A 23,068-nucleotide genomic window follows, 5' to 3' on the forward strand; every position below is an offset into this window, starting at 1 on the left:
ACAATTCATTTATAGAACGTTTCGCTATACTGCTAGAAAACAATCCGCAAAGCGTTATTAATAAATAAGAAACGTTTCGCGGAAGGGCTATAAAGCAAATCGCAAACTCGTTTTCACCAAAATAAGAAACGTTTCGCGGATAAGCATATAGCAAATCGCAAACAACGTTTGATTGAACCCCGAAAGGTTTTTACGAATCGTATATCAAAAAACGTTTTCCGGTAGTGCTACAGAGCAAAACGCAAACCGTTTATGAGATAAATAACAAAACGTTTCGCGGAAGTGCTAGAAAGCAAATCGCAAACAGCGTTCCAAAACCCGTATTTATAAATCGTTTTTCAACCCGATTCGAGCTTTAAACGTAAAGCGATTAAGAGTTAAGATTGTAAAAGCCGGAAAACCGGATCAAAAGAAACGATATAATATAAACGACGTTAAGGAAAATATACAGACGATTCAAAACCGTAACGGAAATGAAACCATGGAGTCAAGACGAATCTCTTTCCTTAACTCTTAATATTCGCTCCGTTAGTGCGACGGATCTGTACGAATAGGAGTCCCAGGATAAAACCATGATAGGTTATCACGCAGCCCTCGTGAAGAACCTCTAACGAACTAATATTTCTATGAAACACTCTCTAGACTTACGCTATAGGATTTGCTGGTTTTTGTTGTGAAAAAACGTCAAAAGAAATGAAGGAGGAGACGAGTTTATAAAGAAGAGAAGACGAGCCACTTTCCGTAACTGATGCCGCACGTGCGCACGTTGGCGGAAATCTCGCGAGGATCTCGGAGGTGAGGCGTTACGAAACTTCCTCCGCAAGATCATCTTTTCTCGTTTATACTTATCGTCAAGAAGAGAGACAACGTGTTGTTTTTAAACGAACTACGTATTGTTTAAAATAAAATGCATGTCGTTTTTTCGGGAATTAAATGACAAAGCGTTGAGCTTAACTTGGTCCAAAAAGAATAGTTCTTATCAGGCCTTTGGTCCGACACCCACGCCCACGCCGAGCCGGCCAGACGGCGGCGCGCGCGTGGAGAGCTCTCTCTTCCTCTGAGCCGTTTAACACATGGTATGTGTGAGTGCATATATATACAGCTCGACTCTTCTCTTCCTCCCCGATATAGGACTTTGTAAGTTTCATTTCATTAACCACACATAAGTGGGCTATTAGGCACACAAGCCCAATCATTTGTTATTCACATATTTTAATTAAACCCAATTGGTTTAATTGATCCAACATTAACTACACTTCAAAGGCAGCCAAAGTTTCTTCCCTCACAGAACAGCCTTCATAAGTGGGCTATTAGGCACACAAGCCCAATCATTTGTTATTCACATATTTTAATTAAACCCAATTGGTTTAATTGATCCAACATTAACTACACTTCAAAGGCAGCCAAAGTTTCTTCCCTCACAGAACAGCCTTCTTAATATTTCTATATAAACACTAAATAAACTAACCATCACTGCCCTGCCCTGAGAAGCTATCTTTTAAAAATCATTGGGTGAAAAGAAACATTTCACAACTATTGTAGGAACTGGAACCAAACATGGCCAAGTCTCACCATGACACCATCTTTGGTTTTTTATCACATCGTTGTTTATTCCTTATCTAATGCACTTATATATTTAGACGCGTATTAGAATCTACGTCCATGGTTATCTCCTCGACTGTTCAGACCATTTTGCATGGATTGTCATGTGGTGAAAAGAGTGAAGACTTAAATTGGATGATTTATTATGCTTGCATGGATGCTTTATTATGCATATATAAACTGGATTTGTGAACTGTGCAAAGCAAAATGGCAAATAATTCAAGCAGAGAGACATGGGGAGAATCTAAACCACACTTTCATGACAGTATCAGAAACCTTTGCTTCTCACTTCTTTTGCTGAGCCTTGAGTTCTTTTACCCTCTCTTCCGTTGCTTTCAATGCTTTCCCGTAGATATCAATTAACTGCAAAAATGAATAAGAGCCACCAAATTAGGGGAAAAGGGGAAAAAAAAAGATTTAACAGATTAATGATGTCTCAAGAATTGTAACCTATATATACCTCATCGATCTCTTCAGGTGAGATAATGAGCGGTGGAGACATCATTATGCCATCACCTGCAACACGGACTAACATACCGCGTTTCTGGCACTCGGCTCCAAAATATGCACCAACACCTGTAAACATCAATTGAAAACGGTGCAGGGATGTGTGTAAGGTAATGAGTTTAGGAGAGAGACACTTTTGTTGTTTGGTTGGTTATTAGAGATACTTTACCCCATTCTGGGGGAAATGGTTCGTTCGGAGATTTGTTGTCTGTAAACTCAGTCCCCAGAATCAAACCCGTTCCTCTTATCTGAAAACCATCACAAAAATGTTCAATCAAAGACTTCAACAGATAGGCTGGTGAGTAACATTATACCTCTCCAATAATAGGACTACTCTTGGCAAAAGCTTTAAGACCATCTTGAAACCTTGGGGAAACTTTGGCGACATGTTCTGGTATGTTCCTCTCCCTGTCATATGAATATTGAGCGTCAAGAAAGTGCAGATAAGAATAGAGAAATGAGAACCATAATCACCAACTCACTTGTATATCTTTAACGCTTCAATTGCTACAGCACATGAAACTGGATGACCAGAGTAAGTAAATCCATGCGAGAAAGCACCTGAAATACCAAAACAAAAAATGGGTTTTAAGATCTCAGGATACTGGAATATTACAAAGTTGAGCATAACTAGCCCATACCTAGCTTGTTGCTTTGAGAATATATGACATCTGCTACTTCTTGACTCATAAGAATGGCACCAATAGGCATATATGCTGAAGAGAGTGCCTGCATCATATATTAAAAACATTTACCAATTGTCTGGAGAAGTTTCGCAACAGTGATAGGAAATCTACAAATCATCTGACAAAATCTCACCTTGGCTAAGGACACAAGATCTGGCTTGATGTTGTATTTGTCACAGCCAAACATTGTCCCCAGTCGCCCAAATGCACAAATCACCTTATAGACCAAACATAATTATAACGGGTAATGATATCTTTTTTTTTCTTCATCGTGATAGTAAACATGGTTCAATAAGATAATGCATATACCTCATCAGCAATGAACAGGATGTCATACTTCTTAACAACAGCTTGAATCTGCAGTACAGAAATGAGATAAGAAAAAAAAACACATCACATCCACAATGACCTTACCACGAAAAAGATTAATCATTGCAGTTTGGTATTTATGCCAACAAAGGTTTCGAAATTGACCTTTTCAAAGTATGTAGCAGGCGGAGGTATCACACCGCCAGCACCCATTACTGGTTCAGCAATAAAAGCACCAATCTGGTAAGAAGACATTTGCGTTAGATTGGAGCTGCCAACATCAACGTTACTAAATGAAGATCGTAATTTCCTTAGATTGCTCACAGTTTCTGGTCCCTCTTTAATGATAAGATCCTCTAAATTCTTGGCTAATCTGGTTGAGAACTCCTCTTCCGTTTCCCCTGCACAAAAAATTATCCAAGGTTAAAATAAAAAGATCACACTCAAGCTTTTAGCAAAGCTTCCCTTTAACCAATAATGGAATTTAGAATCCTTCATACCCGGAAGATGAAAACGCCAGTAATGAGGGCAATCTGTGTGCAACACAAATGGTGCAGGTAAATCAAAGTTTTGATGCAACGCTGGGAGACTGTAAAATTAGAGAATCAATATTTTGATGCATTTGTTAGGCAAATATAAAGTCTCTTTGGCATTTCTAAAGAGAATATCTGAGGAACTATATATTCATCATACCCGGACAAACTTGCTGATATTAAAGTGGAGCCATGGTACCTGAAATTCATAACACCACCCTTATAAGTAAGTACTTCGAGAGCTTATAGAAACAGATAACACACAAAATGACAAGCAAATATCCTTTTCTTTCTCACGATTTCTTTCTCGCGATAAACTTTTTCTTCTCAGGCCTCCCAAGTGCGTTATTGTAATACCAAACCAGCTTGACCTGCATAATACATGAGATTTATAAGCTTCTAAACAAGGAGATCAAGGTAGATCATATAGTTTGGGGAACCTCAAACCTGTGTATCATTGGCCTCTGATCCACTGTTTGTAAAAAATGCTTTGGCCATTTTCTTGGCCGTGAACATCTCTAAAAGATCCTTAGCAAGATCCTGTTTTCGCAGGAAAAATATAACACAATGATCAAATTCTCTTTAATCACCCTAATTACACAGCAGAATGTACAAAAAACATTATTAATAAAAGGACAGCAGAAGTAAAAAGTCTCACCAGAGAAGGCTTAGTAGTACGGTTCCAAAAGGAGTGATAAAAGGGCAAGGTGTTCAATTGCCCTACAGCAGCAGAAACAAGCCGTGGCTCATTTCCTCCTGCAAGATGTTGTGGTATCAATGCTAACACTTTCACAAATATCCTAGGAATAGCGAAATATACAAAAAGGAAAAAAGAGAAACATCAAGTCAAATAGTGTGGTAACAGAAGGAACAATATACCTAAGGCAGTACACCATAGACCAGCGAGAGAGTCAAGATACTTCTTCCCATGGTCATCATACACATAACTCCCCTGTAAGAAGAATGAAAGGAAAAGAAATGTCACACACTTTTTTGTAGGAACATTGACGAATGAATCAAAAAAGAAGGGGGGTGACCTCGGATTTGGCTATGATCAAAGGATCTAAATCAGCACTCTGCCACCCAGCTGTAAAAGGTGCTAGCATATCATGCCCCTTTGACCTGCCCATCAGAAAACGCAACCACTTATTCATCGCCACGTTGACAAAAGCATGAAACTTTTGCAGAAAATAATCACGAGTGTGAAACTTACCCAAGCTTCTCTGGTGATGCTTCTGTAGTGAGGATTCTTGAGCCAGGCATGTATTGGGAAGAAACAGCATACCTGCTCTGCAAAGTAACCTGCCATATGAGAGAGGAGCGAGTTTTTTGAGCTATGAATCAAAATCACTATTTGAGTTAATATATATAAAATGGATTCCTTGAAATTCTTCAAGATCACTGTTTGGGTAGTTTATTATTATAAAATTAAAAAAAGGGTTCCTTGATTACTGGAGAATCCCACAAAAGTTACACTCTCACAAAGTCACGTTTGATGGGAATATTATTTGAAAGTACGACTTACAAAAAAAAAGAAAAAGAAGAAAGAAAGATTCAATTTTTAAGCATTTGAACATGAATCTGGACAGAATCCTGATCTACTACGGGTGAGGAGTGACGATGAAGCAGCTAAAAAGCAATCGAAAGGAGCGAGTGAGAAAACCTGGGTAGTGCGCGCCAATCGTCGGAGGCTGTTGACCACTGCCATTTCGAAGATTGAATCTGTAGAAATGATCCTTTGATTCTTTTGAGATTTGTTCGCTTTTAAAAACAGAGGAGGATCATCATCGTTGATACCTTCCTTATATGAATACTCTACAAAATTAAATATCTTTTTTCTTATTATCTCTTCGACTCCCATTTGATTTTTGATCAGTGACGTGTCATTGACTCATTTTATTACATATATATTTTTGATCATCGTCCTTGATACCTTCCTTAGTTTCCATTCATTTTTTTCCCACAAATTGAATTTATTCATACGGAAAATACCAGTATTTATACCGGCCAAACAAAATAGTCTCAGAACCAAAAGTCCATAAAAAATGACAACTAAATATCACATTGAGGCGACTTAAACCCACACCAGAGTGACTTAAAAAAGAACATAAAACATAACAACTACAATGATATAATAGTGCACCTAGCAATCTTTAGAAATGATAAAATGCCAATGATCGAGAATTACCGCTGCTGCCTATAGTCCACCACCCGGTACATTCTACTTCTACACCTAAACCACACTTATCGATGCTGCCTTGTCCGCCACACGATAAGACCAAGACCCGGAGACTTCACAAACTCGACAAGGAGAACACGCTGCTCGGTCCACACTTTTTGGATATATAAACACTCTACGATCTAAGAAAAAAGCTCCTCCAAACACCAAGAAGATGAAGCCTTGCCAACCGAATTTTTTGAACACTTACTGGAGAGAAGAACCAAACGGCAAGCAATCAATAGACACATTACGTCTAAAAGAAAGACTGCTAAGTCACAAGTAACACGACCAAACCCGGCGAAGCTCACTGAGCCACACCACAACTCCCTCCTCAAAATAAATCGATCAAAGCAGCAAAAAGGAAATGTGGATGGACCACAATAACCCACCGCAATGAAGAAACTTCTATACTTCATCTAATCAAAGAGCTGTTTCTCTGAACAAACAAAAGATACCCCCGCAAGAATATGGACAAACTGACTCCACATACAACAAACACACAGACCAACGCTTCGAGAAAAAGGTAGAACGATAAACCTCATGCCATGAAGAACAGCGAAGGAAGGGACAAGCAAAAGCTCACCAGACCCACACCAAGTCGCTCTCCCCCAAACCTGAGTCAGATTTGGAAAGGCACTGAATCGAAACTACCCTCCTGTGAAGCCAGTGGTGGAGGCAATTCATTGTCACGGTAGTCAAATGACCCACGTGAAATTATGAAAACATTATGGCTTTTATTAAGAATTTTAAAATGACCCTGGTCCAAAATATTTATTGATCCCGTTAAAATTTTTCTGACCCTTATCCAAATTACTTTGACCCTAGTCCAAATTTTGTATGGACCATAATCTAATAACTACATTAATTAATTTGCAGCCTATTAGATTTTAGATAAAGAATTACAACAAAATAAGCCCACCAGATAAAATAAACCCAACCATTAATATTATTTCAATGACTTAAGTCTAATTATTATATTAATTTAGTCATTTGGACGTTTTGTTTTCTTCTTCTCCTTTCTGGTCTTTCTGAAACTCGTCCATTACAACAACAGTAGCCAGTAGCGAAGGTAATAAATATTGTATTTTGTTAAATAATTTATTTAAGCTTTCTTCTTCTACCAAATATGAATAAAGTATTATATTTTTATAAAAATCAAAAGATCTTAAAACTAGTTTTTATTTATGGCTTGTTCCTTCGATTTTTAGATTATTTTATCCTAATAATTGTTATGTTTCATAGTTTCAAATGATAAAATACCAAATGTCTACATAAAGGATACCATTTGCACAAAAAACAGAAGGATTGCTCAACATACAAATTTCGTAACTATTAGACATAGAGAATTGAACATTGTCTGTTATATTATATACTTGGTTTGATATTATATTTTGTTTTTATTTATGCAGGTACCATCAGACAAAATGGAACGATATTTGAATTTGAACAAAAGAAAAGCTCCACCATCTGATATCAACTTGGATGATTTGCCGTGGGATCCAGCTAAGCGGAAAAACATTCTAGACTACCCTTATAATCAAAGAGATGAAGTAAGGCGCAAGTATTTGACTAGAGGACCTTGTCAACCTATTGGTCATACTTTTCAACAAAAATCAATAGGAGGTGTATTACGACGCTTTAATCCACGTTGGTTTGAGCAGTACCCTGATTGGTTAGAGTATAGTCTGGATCAAGAGAAGGCTTTTTGTTTGTTTTGTTACTTGTTCAGAGTTCAAGCTGGAAAACAAGGCGGAAGTGATACTTTTGTATCAACGGGGTTTTCTAGTTGGAATAAGGCTGATAGTTTCAGTAAGCATGTGGGAGATCATACTAGTTTTCACAACGATGCTAGAAATAAATGTGAAGACTTGATGAGACAAAGTCAGTCTATCAAGCATGCTTTACATAAACAAACCAATGTTGTGAAGAATGATTATCAGATCCGTTTGAGTGCTTCGATTGATGTTTCTAGACACTTGTTACACCAAGGACTGTCTTTTCGTGGTCATGATGAGAAAGAAGAGTCAACAAACAAAGGTAATTTCTTAGAGCTTCTGAAGTATACGGCTAGTCAGAATGAGGCTGTTAGAAAAGTTGTGATGAACAATGTTCCTAAAAATAATCAGATGACTTCTCATCCTATCCAGAAAGACATTGCTCATTGCTTTGCGGAAGAAGTAACTAAGTCTGTCATACAAAAAATCAACAATGATGTATTTGGCTTGCTGGTAGATGAATCGGCTGATATTTCAGATAAAGAGCAAATGGCTGTGGTTTTTCGTTTCGTTGATAAATTTGGGCTCGTAAAAGAAAGATTTGTTGGTCTTAGTCATGTGAAAGAGACATCTTCTTCAACTCTGAAGGATGCTATTGATGATTTGTTTTCGAAACATGGATTGAGTTTGAAAAAGGTGAGAGGACAAGGTTATGATGGGGCCAACAATATGAAAGGAGAATTCAATGGTTTAAGATCTTTGATTTTGAGAGAAAGTAGATCTGCATATTATGTTCACTATTTTGCTCATCAACTTCAGTTGGTTGTTGTGGCTGTTGCAAAGAAGCATTTTGAAGTTGGAGAATTTTTCGATATGGTTCATGTTCTGTTGAATGTGGTTGGGGTTCTTGTAAAAGAAAAGTTATGCTCACTGAAAGTAATCGCAAGAGAATGGAAGAAGAGATTAGTAAGGGTAAAATGAAGACTGGAACTGGGCTGAATCAAGACCTTTCTCTTAAAAGACCTGGATATACTCGTTGGGGTTCACATTACAAGACTTTATTACGTCTTGTTGTGATGTTTCCATGTATTATTGAAGTTCTTGAACATATTCAGATAGAAGGCAAAGATGGCACCAAAAGACAACAAGCATATGGTCTCCTCAAATATTTTCAGACATTTGGTTTTGTCTTTCATCTACACTTGATGCTTGTTGTTTTGGGACTCACTAATAATTTGTCAAAGGCTCTACAGAAAAGAGATCAAGAGATCTTGAATGCAGTTTCATTGGTTGAATCTACTAAGCAACAATTATAGAAGCTTAGAGATGAAGGATGGGATGATTTTGTGGCTGAAGTTTATTATTTTAGTGAGAAGAATAATATTGAAGTGCCTAGTATGGAAGAAAACTTTGTTGACTCAAGAAAACCAAGGAGTAAAACTGGCATCACAAACTTGCATCATTATAAGGTGGAGTGTTTTTACACTGTTCTAGATTTGCAGCTTCAAGAGTTCAATGATCGATTTGATGAGGTGAATTCTGAACTACTAATCTGTATGGCATCCTTAAGTCCGACAGATTCTTTTGTTCAGTTTGACAAGTCATTGTTGGTGAGACTAGCTGAGCTTTATCCAGATGATTTTAGTTGTGTGGAGCGAAGATCTCTTGAGCAACAGTTTGAAATCTACCTTGATAATGTGAAAAAGATGAAAGATTTTCTAATCTAGAGAGTATTGGTGATCTTGCTCGTGTATTGGTTGAGACAAGGAAACATCTTTCTCATCCTTTGGTTTATCGTATTTTGAAGCTATGTTTGATTCTTCTTGTTGCAACTGCAAGTGTTGAAAGGTGCTTCTCTGCCATGAACATTGTGAAGACGGCCTCGCGTAACAGTATTGGTGATGAATTTTTAAGTGATTATCTAATTTGTTTCATTGAAAAGCAAATTCTTGATACAGTGGCAAACGAAACAATCATAAAAAGCTTTCAAAATATGAGTGAGCGTAGAGTACATCTTTGAAATTCGATGTACGGTGATATTTTTATTATTCAATAGTTTATGTACTTTAAGCAAAGTTATACTATGACCCCCGTCAACATTTTCTCTGCCTCTGCCACTGTGTGAAGTCCTGCCCCGACGAATCCTTGCAGCATCTCGTTGCTATTCCAGTGACGTGACAGACTCTGCCTCGCCGATTTAGATCCTCCAGAAACTCCAAGAAAATCAAGAATAGCGCGCATTTCGATACAGTGCAAAAAAAAAGACGAAATCGGTAAGGAACATGAGAAAGGACAAAAAAAACTACAAAAAGAGGAGGAGGAGAGGGCTCTCACGGTGACTAACCACCGGATACGCCCCTCTTCTGATATGATTCTGTTGACAGTGCTTTTAGGATTTTCGCAAGTGTATTCTCTTTCACGACTAGTTTCTATTCATTTTGGCAGCCATATTTTGCAAATTCCTTACCATATTAAATCACACCAACTACGCCAGCTTGTTTCTTTTTTCTTTTAATTCAAAAGTTGATTAATATTAAATTGAAGTTCGTAGGAACAAAATAATTATGTTGTGTGAATATTTTTTTAGCATAAAATAACATAAAAATAACAAACATATTGCGGTAAGAGATCGATGATAGAATCATTTTCAGTACTGCTAAACTGTTTCCATTTTAGTGAGTGGTTAGCGTATACTTGTTTTTTTTTTTTTGAAAAAAAGCGTATACTTGACTTGTTTTACCTATTGCAGCTAAAGGTTACGGCCGATTATTATTGTCAAGATAGTCATCTTCGCTGATATGTTCATTTTGTTTTTCTATTTAATAACTTGAATCACAGTGGTAACATATATAGCGTTAACAATCAGTACAAATTTAGATATCATTCATTAGGTTAGTATATGTTTATCGATGCATGAAACAATAGAGAAAACGATCCGTGTTACAAAAATTACAAATCAGTCTCATCCATGTCATAGATGACAATGACAAGACAGTCACATAAGATAAGAAACTTTTTTTGTCTTCTCATTCAAATATTATTTACTATACAGAAAAAAAATTAAGAACTAGCAGAAACTAAACTGTGTGGCGTTTTACAGCTTAATAAACGCTGAGAAGTTCAGGTTACAAGGCGCAATTTAGCACCCCGACGGCGTGCAATCTATCCATCATTCATTCATTCGTATCTGAGTAGAGGGAAACGAAACGATAAATCAATTTCTAGCAAGTCAATTCCTATCTGTCAATCTTCTTCGCATTTTAGAGCGAGAAAATGAGACTTTTTAGAGAGAGAGAGAGAAAAAGTAGGCAAGAAAGACGGTCACTGACTGAATAAAAGATCACTCACTCTCACACCCTTTCAAGAGATCTCATCGCCCGATCTTTCCTTCCTTCCCCGCCGGTAAAGTTTCTAGCTTTGCTTCTTCTCTCGTGTCTCTTCGTTTCTCAATTTGAGAGTTTACTGCAAAGTTTCCTTATTTATTCCAATACAGAGTTGCTGATTAAAAGTATTCATCAATAAAGTTTTGGTTTTAATTTTGAGATCCTAACATTGTCCGAAGAATCTAGCTACTCATTTCAGTTTCCTTACTTGTGTATCTATTGCTGCTTCAGCCCAAAAAGGAAAGTTTGTTTCTTTCTCTATAATTCAGCTGCTATTCAATTCTGCAGGTAGTTCTTAACTTGCTTTGATAGAAAATGGGTGCTTCAGGGAGATGGATTAAAGCACTTGTTGGTTTCACCAAGTCTGATAAGTCAAAGTCTAAAAAGAAGGATGATAATGTAAGCACACACTATGTTATTTCTTTACAAGAGAATCTCTTTATCTAAATGCCAAATGTTGTATACTTTCTTCACCTTTTTTTTTGTATTTTCATTATATGTTTGTTCAATTGGCGAAGGTGAAGACTGCAACCAAGAGCCGGTTTGGGAGAAACCATTCTGTTGATTTTGATGCTGAAAAGTTTCAACTTGGATTTGAAGATTCCAATACGCATAGCAGCATGTTAGATAATGGGGTCTCCACTTCAACTTCTTATGGTGCTGCTAATGAAGAACAAAGGAAGGAGCACATGGCTGCAACTCGGATTCAAACAGCTTTTCGAGGGTTTCTGGTATCATCATCACTTTCTTCGCCCTGTCAACTTTTTTTTTAATATTTGTCTCAAGCGTTACTGAGAGAAAGATGATACCTTTTTTCTCAGGCTAGAAGGGCTTTACGAGCATTGAAGGGATTGGTTAGACTTCAGGCCCTTGTTAGAGGACACGCGGTGAGAAAGCAAGCTGCTGTAACGCTTCGATGCATGCAAGCGTTAGTAAGAGTCCAGGCTCGTGTACGCGCAAGACGTGTTCGTCTCGCCTTGGAAAGTGAAACGGGTCCGCAGATGCTTCAGCAGCAGCTTGCAGATGAAGCCAGGGTTCGAGAAATAGAGGTGTGATGATCACTTGTCTCAGTTATTTAACTTTTGCAAAGAGAATTATAGTTATGTTGACTATTTGTTCTCATTTCTCAGGAAGGTTGGTGCGATAGCATTGGTTCTGTTGAACAAATCCAAGCCAAGATACTAAAGAGGCAGGAAGCTGCAGCTAAGCGTGAGAGGGCTATGGCATATGCTTTGACTCACCAGGTTACTCACAACAACCTCTATGCTTGTTAAGAAGTAACTGTTTGAATTTTCGCACTTTGTACTAATCAAAACATTCCTTATAACTCTTATCTGATTGTCATGGGTTCTCTTCTATAGGATCAATCTTTAACCAAACACTATGATAGCAAAACTGAAGCTGTATACTCTTAAATCTTACATATAAAATTTGGTATGTTGTAGTGGCAAGCAGGAACTCGGCAGTTATCTGCGCACAGTGGTTTTCAGCCTGACAAAAACAACTGGGGATGGAACTGGCTAGAAAGATGGATGGCTGTTCGTCCATGGGAGAATCGGTTTCTTGACAGTAACCTCAGGGACGATGCCATATTAGGTGAAAACAATATGGAGCAAACTGAGAGTGTTGTGCATAAAACTCAGATGAAAATTGCAAGCAAGATTCCAAACACTTCAAATCTTGCGTCCGGTGTTTCGAGTCAGAAGGTAACCGGGCCATCTCTGTCGGATGGTAATTCCACTTCACCTGGAATATCTTCAAGCATGCCAGTGCCAGTGGTGTCCAAGGATAGGTCAAAGCTCGCTAAAGACGATCTTGCTGTAGAAGTTGTTAACTCAAGACCTGGTGCTGGTCCAAGATCACACAGCAATCCAAAAGAAAGATCAAGAGCGCCAGATAGAGCTTCTAAGGAACGATTATCTCTGCCAAACAGTGGTCAGATCTCTTTCTGTATCCCCTAAGTTTCCTCTTTTTTTTTTTCCCTTTTTGATGGTTGAGTGAATAGTCTTATCAACATGGGGATAGTGATAAGAAAATCAGCTTTGCATTACTCATAAGAATACAGACCACAACTTATATGTGTATACCTAAGAAGCAATACATTTGATCTTTGAAACATTTAGGCTGTCTTTTGACCTTTTTTTTTCCTTTTTAAGGCTAAAATTGTGAACATTGGTTCTTGAGCAGGAAAATCCTTAGGATCTCAGTCAGCTAAAGCCAAATCTTCCCAAAACCAGAAAAGACGCAACTCTGATCCAATAAAACAGAGGCTTGCATAGCCCTGGCTAGAGTCTCTGAGAATCGTCAGTCCATCTATCACTCCCATCGTTCCTGTACATAAACACAGCTTCTGAAAATGGAAACAAAAAGAGAAAAAGAGGATATCATGTGAGAACACAATGGGTTACATTCAGAGACTTGCGTGGTGGTTAGAGATGTCAAATGGGCTGTCCATGTCCACTGGACATGTCCAAATGGACAAATCAGTTTATTGGACATTATTTTTTTTAAGTCCAAATTATACCAAGTTCAAATTGTCCAGACCAAATTGGACCATTCCAAATGGGCATTCCGCGGAGTCCAATTAAAAAATCAGTGTTAACATACAAAAATTCATATTTAATATATTATTATGTGTTGTAGAATTCAAAAGCATAGATACGATTTTGGCGAGAAATCTCGATTTACGGTTTTGGAGGAAAATCTCGATTTTACGGTTTTGGCGGGAAATCTCGATTTTATAGTTTTGGCGAGAAATCTTGATTTTACGGTTTTGGCGGAAAATCTCGATTTTACGGTTTTGACAGAAAAGTATATCTACAGTTTTGGCGGAAAATCTCGATTTTACAGTTTTGGCGAAAAAATCTCGATTTATGGATTTGGCGGGAAAACTCGATTTATGGTTTTGGCGAAAAAACTTGAAAATTCAATTTTACGGTTTTGGCGGAAAAACTAGATTTACAGTTTTGGCGGGAAATTTCGATTTTACGGTTTTGGCGGAAAACGAGATTTTACGGGTTTAACGTAAAAATGTGATTTTACGGTTTTGGCAAGAAAACGTTATTCCACGGTTTTAACGGGAAAATATGATTTACGGTTTTGACGGAAAACATGATTTTTACTCAAATACATTAACCCTAAATATTTTAAAATTTTGGGCCGTCCATGTCCATCTGGATTTGTCCATTTGGATATGGGTGTATTTGGGCCTCGTCCATTTGCACAAAACAAAATTATGGTCAAATATGGGTATGTCCATATTGGTTTGGACATGGGCTACCCATGGACAGCATGCCCATTTGACATCCCTAGTGGTGGTACATTGATCAGAACTCAGAAGAGAACACCATCGTCTTGGCGTCTTTCTGCCTTCATTGTTGTTTGTTATTTGTGTGTCAGACATCCTTTTTCTTTTGTCCATGATTCTTATATGGATTATTAGTACGTAGTGTTATTATTCAAGTAAAGTTGTTTGGGGTATATGAGTGAGACAGTTTTTTTTTGTTGGGAGAACGAACCATGCTGCTCCTGGCCTTCCCAATGTGATATATATACAGTAGTGTGTTGTATTTGGTATAAGTTCCAATTATTCAGAGTGATAATATATATTATCATCATGATAAGGTATCACTTGGCTTGTCATCTTTTCGAAACAGGAAAGTGAATCATTAATTAAAGTGCAGGGAAGGAAATGTCAACAAGCGAAGAGATCACGAAAGCAAAAAAGCCCTAAACATTCCCTGTGAAAGTTTTCTAAGGAAGCAAATTCAAAAAATGCAACATAAAAGGATTTAATTGAATCGACATTTATATTAAAGAACATACATGTATACAAAACACATGACATATACAACCATAAGGATTTGATGCAGCTTTTCTGAATCTTGGAACCATACTACTACTACTACTTTACCTCGAAGTTGCACAATGTGCAATATAGAAGAGCCTCTTCGTTGTTTCCCTGTTGTTCAGACCTCTCTTCCTTCTTTCCCTGTCGTCTTCGAGAACAAACATGCAATAGAAGATAGCTAGAGGCTTGTAGCAAGATTTGTAGGAACCTGAAACTCGTTAAATTTGCAAACATCCATGCATGTGTGCAATTTGGTATTCGGTTATATGGTTTTATCCTAAGATTCAAGTTGCTAAACCTCGTCTCTATCTCTTATTAGATTTGGAAGTAGATACAGCTTGAAAAAGCATTTATAAACATGACACCGGAGAGTAAAGGCGGATCAAAATGTATTTCCCAAATGCTTCCTCCGACAAAAGTTGCACAGAAAGCATAGTCAGCGACCACCACCACCAACATGCAAAACACTGTATTATTACTTTAGGACTAATTCTGATAAACAAATTAGCTATATGTTTTAGTTTTAGCCTAGTTTCGATTTGTTTTTCATAAAACTTAATTTAGTTCTCCGAAATAGCAGATTTTGAAAATTACACATACAATACACACATTTACAAACCTGTTAGAAATTTTCCACCACTATAAATTTTACACATTCACAGGCTTTTGTTAGTCTTGAACCTGAAAAAGAATTGAAAACCTTTTGCTAGTGTCATATACAAGCTAAATACCACTATACTAGGTTATGATATCTAAAGTATACAAACTAAATAATAGATATTATTGTAAATAAAAAACATAAGCTAAAATATTGAAACAAGTAGAATCTTTAATCGTTCGTGGACCAACCATATAAAAGCCTAACTCTAGAACTAGAAGACGCCTACTTTATAGACCATAGTATATATTCATTCATAATGCCATTAGTCACGCTTCATCTAAATTACCAAGTCAGTCTTGGCACGCGCAACGCGTGCGCAGTGGAGAAGATATGGAACACTCACACACACACACGGATTTTTTTAACGGAGAGAGACAGAGAGAAACCCTAGACACCAAAGAAAAAAAGAAAAAAAAAAGGAATCGTGCCTCCTCCTCCTCCTCCTCCTCCTCCGCCCACTCGCCCCCTCAGATCGCGTGAACATCACAAACCATTTTCTCTCCTCCTTCCCTCTCTCTCTCTCTCTCTCTCTATCATCCATCCTCCCTTCCGCAGATCGAAACGCCAACTCGCACCGATTAGCGCGTGCCTCCTCATCGCGACGAGATTACAGCTTATTGCTCTCGATTTTCCTCTTCGTTCCAGGTGATTCCATCTCATCTTCGTTACAGTGAAAAAACCACCACGGATTCTATATATATATATATATATAGTGTTCGATTTCATTGAGAATTTTCTGATTAATCTAGTAGTTGCAGGAAGTGATGGACATAGATCTTCGACTACATTCAGGCGACCTCTGCAAAGAAGGCGACGACGAAGAACACAGAGGACTTGACAACGAAGACATAGACATTAGCAAAATCGAGGATGACGTCACCGTTGAGCCACACACCGATAACAACGGCATCACTCTTCCAGAGCACAACACACAACAACAACAACAACAAGGCGTGAATCTTGAACCGCTTAACGGCATGGAGTTCAACTCGCACGGCGAGGCGTACACCTTCTACCAAGAGTACTCTCGAACCATCGGCTTCAACACTGCTATACAGAACAGTCGCAGGTCGAAAACCACTAGAGAGTTTATCGACGCCAAGTTCGCTTGCTCTAGGTACGGTACTAAACGGGAGTACGACAAGTCTTTCAACAGGCCGAGAGCTAGACAGAGCAAGCAGGATCATCCTGAGAACAACATGTCTGGTCGGAGGACGTGCGCGAAGACTGACTGTAAAGCGAGTATGCATGTTAAGAGGAAGCCTGATGGGAAGTGGGTGATTCACAGCTTTGTGAGGGATCATAACCACGAGCTTTTGCCTGCTCAAGCTGTGAGCGAGCAGACGAGGAAGATCTACGCTGCCATGGCTAAGCAGTTCGCTGAGTACAAGACTGTCATCAGCTTGAAGAGTGAGTCCAAAACTTCTTTTGAGAAAGGTCGGAGTTTGTCTGTGGAGACTGGGGATTTCAAGCTTCTCCTTGAGTTCTTGTCGCGGATGCAGATTCTGAACTCCAACTTCTTCTACGCGGTGGATCTTGGTGATGATCAGCGTGTGAAGAATGTGTTTTGGGTGGATGCCAAGAGCAGGGTTAACTATGGCAGTTTTTGTGATGTTGTTTCTCTTGATACTACCTACGTGAGAAACAAGTACAAGATGCCACTTGCTATTTTTGTTGGTGTGAACCAGCACTACCAGTATATGGTCCTTGGGTGTGCTTTACTATCTGACGAGAGCGCAGCTACATTCTCTTGGCTAATGGAGACTTGGCTGAGAGCGATGGGTGGACAAGCTCCAAAGGTTTTGATCACTGAGCAAGATCCTGTGTTGAACTCCATTGTCCCTGAGGTCTTCCCTAATACACAGCATTGCCTTTTTCTTTGGCATGTGTTGATTAAGGTCTCTGAGAATCTTGGTCAAGTCGCTAAGCAACATGAGAATTTTACAGCGAAGTTTGAGAAGTGCATCTATAAATCATGGAAGGAGGAAGACTTTGCGAGGAGATGGTGGAAGATTCTTGCTAGATTCGGTCTCAAAGACGATCAATGGATGCAGTCTTTATATGAAGACCGAAGGAAATGGGCACCGACCTACATGACCGATGTTCTTTTGGCAGGGATGTCTACGTCTCTGAGAGCTGACAGTGTTAATGCTTTCTTCGACAAGTACTTGCACAAGAAGACGAGCGTACAGGAGTTTGTGAAACTGTATGATACGATTTTGCAAGATAGATTTGAAGAAGAAGCCAAAGCTGATTCGGAAACATGGAACAAGCCACCAACAATGAAGTCCCCATCGCCATTTGAGAAGAGTGTTTCCGACGTCTATACTCCTGCTGTATTCAAAAAGTTCCAGATCGAAGTTTTGGGTGCAATCGCGTGTAGTCCCAGGGAGGAGAACCGAGATGCAACGTGCTCTACTTTTAGAGTTCAGGATTTTGAAAACAATCAGGACTTCGTGGTTACATGGAGCCAAGCAAAGGCTGAAGTCTCTTGCATGTGTCGGTTATTTGAGTATAAAGGCTATCTCTGCAGACACACGCTTAACGTTCTCCAGTGTTGTCATCTTTCTTCCATCCCCTCTCAGTACATATTGAAACGGTGGACCAAAGATGCAAGAAGCCAGCATTTTCCAGGAGAACCTCAGCAGTTGCAGACGAGGCTCCAGAGGTATAATGATTTGTGCCAGAGAGCTTTAAAGCTGAGTGAAGAGGCATCCATCTCTCAAGAGAGTTACAATATTGCCTTCCTTGCTATTGAAGAAGCTTTGGGAAACTGTGCTGGTGTTAATACTTCCGGCAGAAGTCTTCCAGATGTGGTCGCTTCGCCAACACAAGGTCTGATATCCGTCGAGGAGGATAATCAGAGCAGAAGTGCAGTCAAGACGACGAGCAAGAAAAAGAATCCAACTAAGAAAAGAAAAGTAAACTTCTTGTTCATGATCTCTCTGTACATGCACAACTTAAGGTTTTTCTTAGCTTTGCGCTTTTATGAATTGCAAGTCTTATGATCCTCCTGACTATGGATTGCAGGTGAACTCAGAGCAGGAGGTAATTCCAGTTACAGCGCCAGAAAGCTTGCAACAGATGGTCTGTCTTTGTTAACATGTAGTAGCAAGACTCTGTTAAACTAGAGAGAGTCCCCTAAGTATATGATATCTGAATTTTGTAATTTGCAGGATAAGTTAAGTCCAAGGACAGTTGGCTTAGAAAGTTATTATGGAACACAGCAAAGCGTGCAAAATCTGGTAACTAAGCACAAATTACTTGTTATTATTCTCTTATAGACTGAGATTTTTGTTTGTAATGTGGTCTGATTATATGTGTGTTTACAGGTCCAGCTGAACTTAATGGCGCCAAATCGCGATAACTTTTATGGGAATCAACAAACAATCCAAGGATTGGTATGAAAACAAAATCGCGATAACTAAGCTTCTGTTGTTTTTTTCTATCATTAACTTTGGATAAAAACAAAAAAATCCCCGGCTGGTTTTTTGTAGCGACAGTTGAACTCAATAGCACCAAGCTACGACAGTTACTACACTGCTCAGCAAGGCATCCATGGACAGGTACCTTACCTTATTCTCAGAGCTTTTACTCGACTGCAAAACCTATTAAAAAAATGATCACTCTTTACTTTTGTTCTTTCTAGGGAGTAGATTTCTTCCGTCCTCCCAACTTTACTTACGATATCCGGGTAAATTTTCAGTTCTAGTAACATATTTGCATCTCTAGTGGTGAATTTTTGTTCATGAAAACAAATGTTTATTACTGTACAGGATGATCCTAATGTGAGGACGACACAGTTGCATGAGGACGCGTCTAGACACACTTAAACCAGGCTAAAACCTAACCATGGTTCAAATCTTAAAGAGAGTCCGTCCCTCTGTAGACAAAAAGCCAACAAGCACTTGGAAGATGAAGCTCATATCTCGATCTGGTTTTGGAAACAGAACAAGGAGCACTTCTTGTTTTATCGGCTCAAGTGTTTAAATAGGATATGTTGTATTGTTTCGGTTATAAAGATACCGCTTCTGTTAATATTTGGTCAGTGTGTGTATTATTAGTTCTTGATGATCCCCAAAAAAGCTTTTGATCATTGATTGTTCGAATTTAGAGGAGGGGGAAACATTTGTTTAGAGGATATTTATCTATTTATAAACTCTTGTTAATTCTTTTCATCAAGTTTCTTATATTTGCATCAGATTATTCCCTGATCTTAAGCCACAGTATGGTCTGTTGTTTTGCTCTTTCATCCTCGTACAATATCTAAGACAATCCTCAGCCTATTTCTATTCTTTTTATATTTTTCTTCTAGAATAAAACAAAACTAGGTGTTTTGTCCGCGATGCGAACTTAGACATTTTCATAATTTTTGAAAAGTTCTTTGTACAATATATTCATTATACTAAAATAAATCTTAAAATAATTTAATATTATATTTTTAATTATATAATTTAAAAAATATATTTGATTAATATTTAATTATATCATTTATGTTTTAACTTTTTACTAAAATACTTTTTCAGATAACAATACAATATATATATATATATATATATTATTTTTTTTTTAATTATATTTTTGGATTTTGGATAATTCAATATTCTATTTTAATTATATAATCAAGAATTTTATTTGATTAGTATTTAGTTATATAATTCATGTTTTTAACTTTTTATATATAATTCATGTTTTTAACTTTTTACTAAAAGACTTTTTCAGATAATAATACAATATATACAGAAATTATCTCTTTTTAAAATTATATTTTCAGATTTTGGATAATTCTTACTATTATTAATTTTAATCAATTATCTAATCAAATAAATTAAAATTTCATTTTTATTTTTTCATTTAGTTATACATTTTATTCATTAAGGGTATAAACGATTAATCAATATTTAGTTATATAATTCATGTTTTTAACTTTTTATATATAATTCATGTTTTTAACTTTTTTACTGAAAGACTTTTTCAGATAACAATACAATATATACATAAATTATCTTTGTTTAAATTATATTTTCAGATTTTGTATAATTTTTACTATTATTAATTTTAATCAATTATCTAATCAAATAAATTAAATTTTTGTTTTTATTTTTTTAATAGATTTACACATTTTATTCATTAAGGGTATAAACGATATTAACCATTCTAACTTTTAACGTGAGAGCTTGATTCTAACTTCGCAAATAATAGTATAAATTATTATAGAGGTAGATTTACTCTAATGTATGCTTCTAAAATAGAATTTTTATTTATATTTTTCAAAACAAAATATAAAAAAATATTATTTTCATCTATATAAAACTACTATTGTTTTGTATTTTACTCTATAAATAGAGAAATTCTATTATAACGTTATACATTCAAAGGATCATCACCTTAGAAGAGATGATGAGAAAATGGTTTAAGCTCGAGCATCACATTCTTTTATTCATTTTCGTAGAGTTGACATACATAGCATCTGTAAATGGTTTCAAGTTTGATCAATAAATTTGATATTCAATTAAAAAAAAAATTATACATTCGAATAAAGTCATCTTTATAATAGAGTTTTTTATTTTATGAGAAAATATAAAAATATATACCGGTGTTGCTCTTATAACGTGCTCATATGAGCAGTGTGATGAGTGTTTTGCCCAGAAAGTCTAACAGATAATATTTGATTTTGGTAAGTTGTCAGATTACTGGTTGACACAAAAAATATTTAAAAACTAAAAACCTCGTTGTAACATAGTGTTTAAAACTATCAATTTAGTTAAAAATAGAAAAACATACATTCCAAAAACGAAAAAAATGAAAATATAAATTTAATTCACATATTAGATTTAGTAATCATTACACATAGTAAATTCTGTGGTTTTCTAAACTTATTTAATGAACAACACTCCTAAACAAATAATGATTCATATTAGTCCCCATAAAGTATATATTAAATGTGTGAATTGATGCAAAGTTCTAACAAAAGAGAACGATGATTTAGTTCCCCATATTACATATCACACGTCAGGATTTGGTTTTGTTTGAAAATTCTGACTAGTTTCATGTCTGATCTTTGGTCGTAACTTGTTTTACATTCATTCTAAGTCACCTTACCCCGTCAATTAATTTATGCCCACTCATTCCTTAATCAACTGCGTAAATTAAATAATATGTACACCTATGGTCCTATCAATTATCAAAAGACTAGTGTCTTAAGTATCACTAGATTTTCACCCGTGCAACCGCACGGATGTTTGTTTTCACTTTTCTATACATAAATTATTGTTTTAGAACATAAGTGGTATATATTTTTAATGTTAATCATATACTTAAATATTTATATAACTATTTCAAATACGATAATTTTATAATTTACATGTTATAATTAATTAATTGTTTAAACCTTATGTATTTGTCACTTCTTATTATATATTTATCTTATTGTATTTGCATTTAGTTATTAAGCAAATTAATATATTCATGAGAAAATATATTTAAAAAATATTTTGTATTTAATTTATGCTAAATTCTGATCCGTATTTCAAAACTGGATTTCTTTTTACCAATATTTTTATGCTTATTCATTTTAGATAATTTATTATTGTATATATAAAAGTGTAAAATATGTTAATTTTTAGACAAGTATTATATAGTTTTTTAATTTTAAGTCGTTCTATCATTATATTATATTTTAAATAAATAGTTTATATTTATGAAAACAAAATTTATAAATTTATCAATTGAATATAATTTTATCATATTTAGTTTAGTATAATACTTATATTTTAACATGATCATGACTATAAAAGTAGATAAAATAGGATATAATTTATTTATTTTCATTTCTAAACAATAACTTAAAATACATTAAGTTATTGTTTAAATATTACACAGATTTATTAGAATTTTTAAAATATAATATATAAATATATATTATATTTAAAATGAAAATATATTATGATTAAAGTAGTTACAAAGATTTTTTATTATTAACTTTAAAGAAATACATGTTAATTTTTATACATGTATTATATAGTTTGATAATATTAATCCATCTTACCAACATATTAGATTTTATTTTTGAACATAAATATTTTATAATTACGAAAATAAAATATATAAATATATAAATTTAATACAATTTTATTATATTTAGCTCAATATAATAATTTTAATTTAATATGATTGATTATGATTATATAATAACTAAAATATTATAGATTTTTTTATTTTTCATTTTATATAACTGAATATATTAATGTATAATAATATTTTAAACTAATTTTGAAATTAGTGAAAATATTTAAATATAATTTCAAAAATGAAGATCTTGTAAAAATCTTTTTAAACAGATTTGTTATAATTTTAAAATAAATATATTTATATTTAAAATGAAAAGATATCAAAAGATACTGTGATTAAAATATTTCAAAAATTATATTTATTATTAGTCTGAATTAAAATATAGTATGAATTTGGGGTTTTTGCCAAAATTAACCTACAACTTGATTTTAAACCCAAACCTATACCCAAACTTGAATCAAATGCAAAACTAACCTAAAAACCTAGTGAAATTACAACTCAGCCCCTTGTGACCAAACAAAAAAACAGAA

At 35.7% G+C, this 23,068-nt stretch overlaps 3 protein-coding genes and 1 pseudogene across 10 annotated transcripts; 3 read left to right on the forward strand and 1 right to left on the reverse strand.

Moving 5' to 3' along the window:
- Positions 1-1,723: 1,723 nt before the first annotated feature.
- On the reverse strand, positions 1,724-5,544 carry LOC103869111 (gamma-aminobutyrate transaminase POP2, mitochondrial). The gene is made up of 19 exons (XM_009147172.3): positions 5,301-5,544; positions 4,851-4,939; positions 4,675-4,759; positions 4,517-4,589; positions 4,296-4,393; positions 4,085-4,177; positions 3,935-4,008; positions 3,798-3,836; positions 3,605-3,693; positions 3,429-3,505; positions 3,270-3,344; positions 3,105-3,152; positions 2,929-3,012; positions 2,751-2,838; positions 2,592-2,670; positions 2,424-2,517; positions 2,279-2,357; positions 2,063-2,178; positions 1,724-1,965 (listed from the first exon to the last, which is right to left on the reverse strand). Exons 1-19 carry the CDS (start codon positions 5,496-5,498, stop codon positions 1,888-1,890), a joined length of 1,656 nt encoding a protein of 551 aa, XP_009145420.2. The 5' UTR covers positions 5,499-5,544; the 3' UTR covers positions 1,724-1,887.
- Positions 5,545-5,798: 254 nt separating this feature from the next.
- Positions 5,799-10,781, forward strand: LOC103869114 (annotated as a pseudogene).
- On the forward strand, positions 10,740-14,532 carry LOC103869115 (protein IQ-DOMAIN 1). Of its 5 annotated transcripts, none has more exons than XR_004458577.1 (8): positions 10,740-10,975; positions 11,245-11,355; positions 11,481-11,687; positions 11,778-12,005; positions 12,087-12,200; positions 12,402-12,891; positions 13,144-13,381; positions 14,271-14,532. XR_004458577.1 is itself a non-coding variant. In XM_009147175.3 (7 exons), the coding sequence occupies exons 2-7, from the start codon at positions 11,272-11,274 to the stop codon at positions 13,233-13,235; spliced, it is 1,221 nt and encodes a 406-aa protein (XP_009145423.1). In that variant the 5' UTR covers positions 10,741-10,975; positions 11,245-11,271; the 3' UTR covers positions 13,236-13,581. The 5 variants fall into 5 exon arrangements, 1 of the variants encoding a protein (XP_009145423.1); XR_004458575.1 differs by having other exon boundaries at positions 10,742-10,975; positions 11,475-11,687; XR_004458576.1 differs by having other exon boundaries at positions 10,761-10,952; positions 11,241-11,355; positions 11,475-11,687.
- Positions 14,533-15,542: 1,010 nt separating this feature from the next.
- Positions 15,543-19,663, forward strand: LOC103869116 (protein FAR-RED ELONGATED HYPOCOTYL 3). Of its 4 annotated transcripts, none has more exons than XM_009147180.3 (8): positions 15,543-16,112; positions 16,226-18,388; positions 18,498-18,554; positions 18,644-18,712; positions 18,800-18,868; positions 18,971-19,033; positions 19,117-19,161; positions 19,244-19,663. In XM_009147180.3, the coding sequence occupies exons 2-8, from the start codon at positions 16,232-16,234 to the stop codon at positions 19,298-19,300; spliced, it is 2,517 nt and encodes an 838-aa protein (XP_009145428.1). In that variant the 5' UTR covers positions 15,543-16,112; positions 16,226-16,231; the 3' UTR covers positions 19,301-19,663. The 4 variants fall into 4 exon arrangements, with proteins under 4 accessions (XP_009145428.1, XP_009145427.1, XP_009145425.1 ...); XM_009147179.3 differs by having other exon boundaries at positions 15,564-16,112; positions 16,220-18,388; positions 18,965-19,033; XM_009147177.3 differs by having other exon boundaries at positions 15,566-16,112; positions 18,965-19,033.
- The last annotated feature ends 3,405 nt before the right edge of the window (positions 19,664-23,068 follow it).

This window comes from Brassica rapa, chromosome A05 (assembly GCF_000309985.2).
Source record: "Brassica rapa cultivar Chiifu-401-42 chromosome A05, CAAS_Brap_v3.01, whole genome shotgun sequence".
NCBI classification, from domain to species: Eukaryota; Viridiplantae; Streptophyta; class Magnoliopsida; order Brassicales; family Brassicaceae; genus Brassica; species Brassica rapa.

What these genes read in the sequence shown, in the direction of transcription:
- LOC103869111 (XM_009147172.3), bottom strand. Translation starts at nt 5,498, where the DNA reads ATGGGAGTCGAAGAGATAATAAGAAAAAAGATATTTAATTTTGTAGAG. An exon ending in GATTGGCGCGCACTACCCAG is followed by an intron (nt 4,940 to 5,300) that starts GTTTTCTCACTC and finishes CTCATATGGCAG; the next exon opens with GTTACTTTGCAGAGCAGGTA. An exon ending in CAGAGGCCAATGATACACAG is followed by an intron (nt 4,009 to 4,084) that starts GTTTGAGGTTCC and finishes TGTATTATGCAG; the next exon opens with GTCAAGCTGGTTTGGTATTA.
- LOC103869115 (XM_009147175.3), top strand. Translation starts at nt 11,272, where the DNA reads ATGGGTGCTTCAGGGAGATGGATTAAAGCACTTGTTGGTTTCACCAAG. An exon ending in CTAAAAAGAAGGATGATAAT is followed by an intron (nt 11,356 to 11,474) that starts GTAAGCACACAC and finishes CAATTGGCGAAG; the next exon opens with GTGAAGACTGCAACCAAGAG. An exon ending in CAGCTTTTCGAGGGTTTCTG is followed by an intron (nt 11,688 to 11,777) that starts GTATCATCATCA and finishes CTTTTTTCTCAG; the next exon opens with GCTAGAAGGGCTTTACGAGC.
- LOC103869116 (XM_009147179.3), top strand. Translation starts at nt 16,232, where the DNA reads ATGGACATAGATCTTCGACTACATTCAGGCGACCTCTGCAAAGAAGGC. An exon ending in ATCCAACTAAGAAAAGAAAA is followed by an intron (nt 18,389 to 18,497) that starts GTAAACTTCTTG and finishes TATGGATTGCAG; the next exon opens with GTGAACTCAGAGCAGGAGGT. An exon ending in CAGAAAGCTTGCAACAGATG is followed by an intron (nt 18,555 to 18,643) that starts GTCTGTCTTTGT and finishes TGTAATTTGCAG; the next exon opens with GATAAGTTAAGTCCAAGGAC.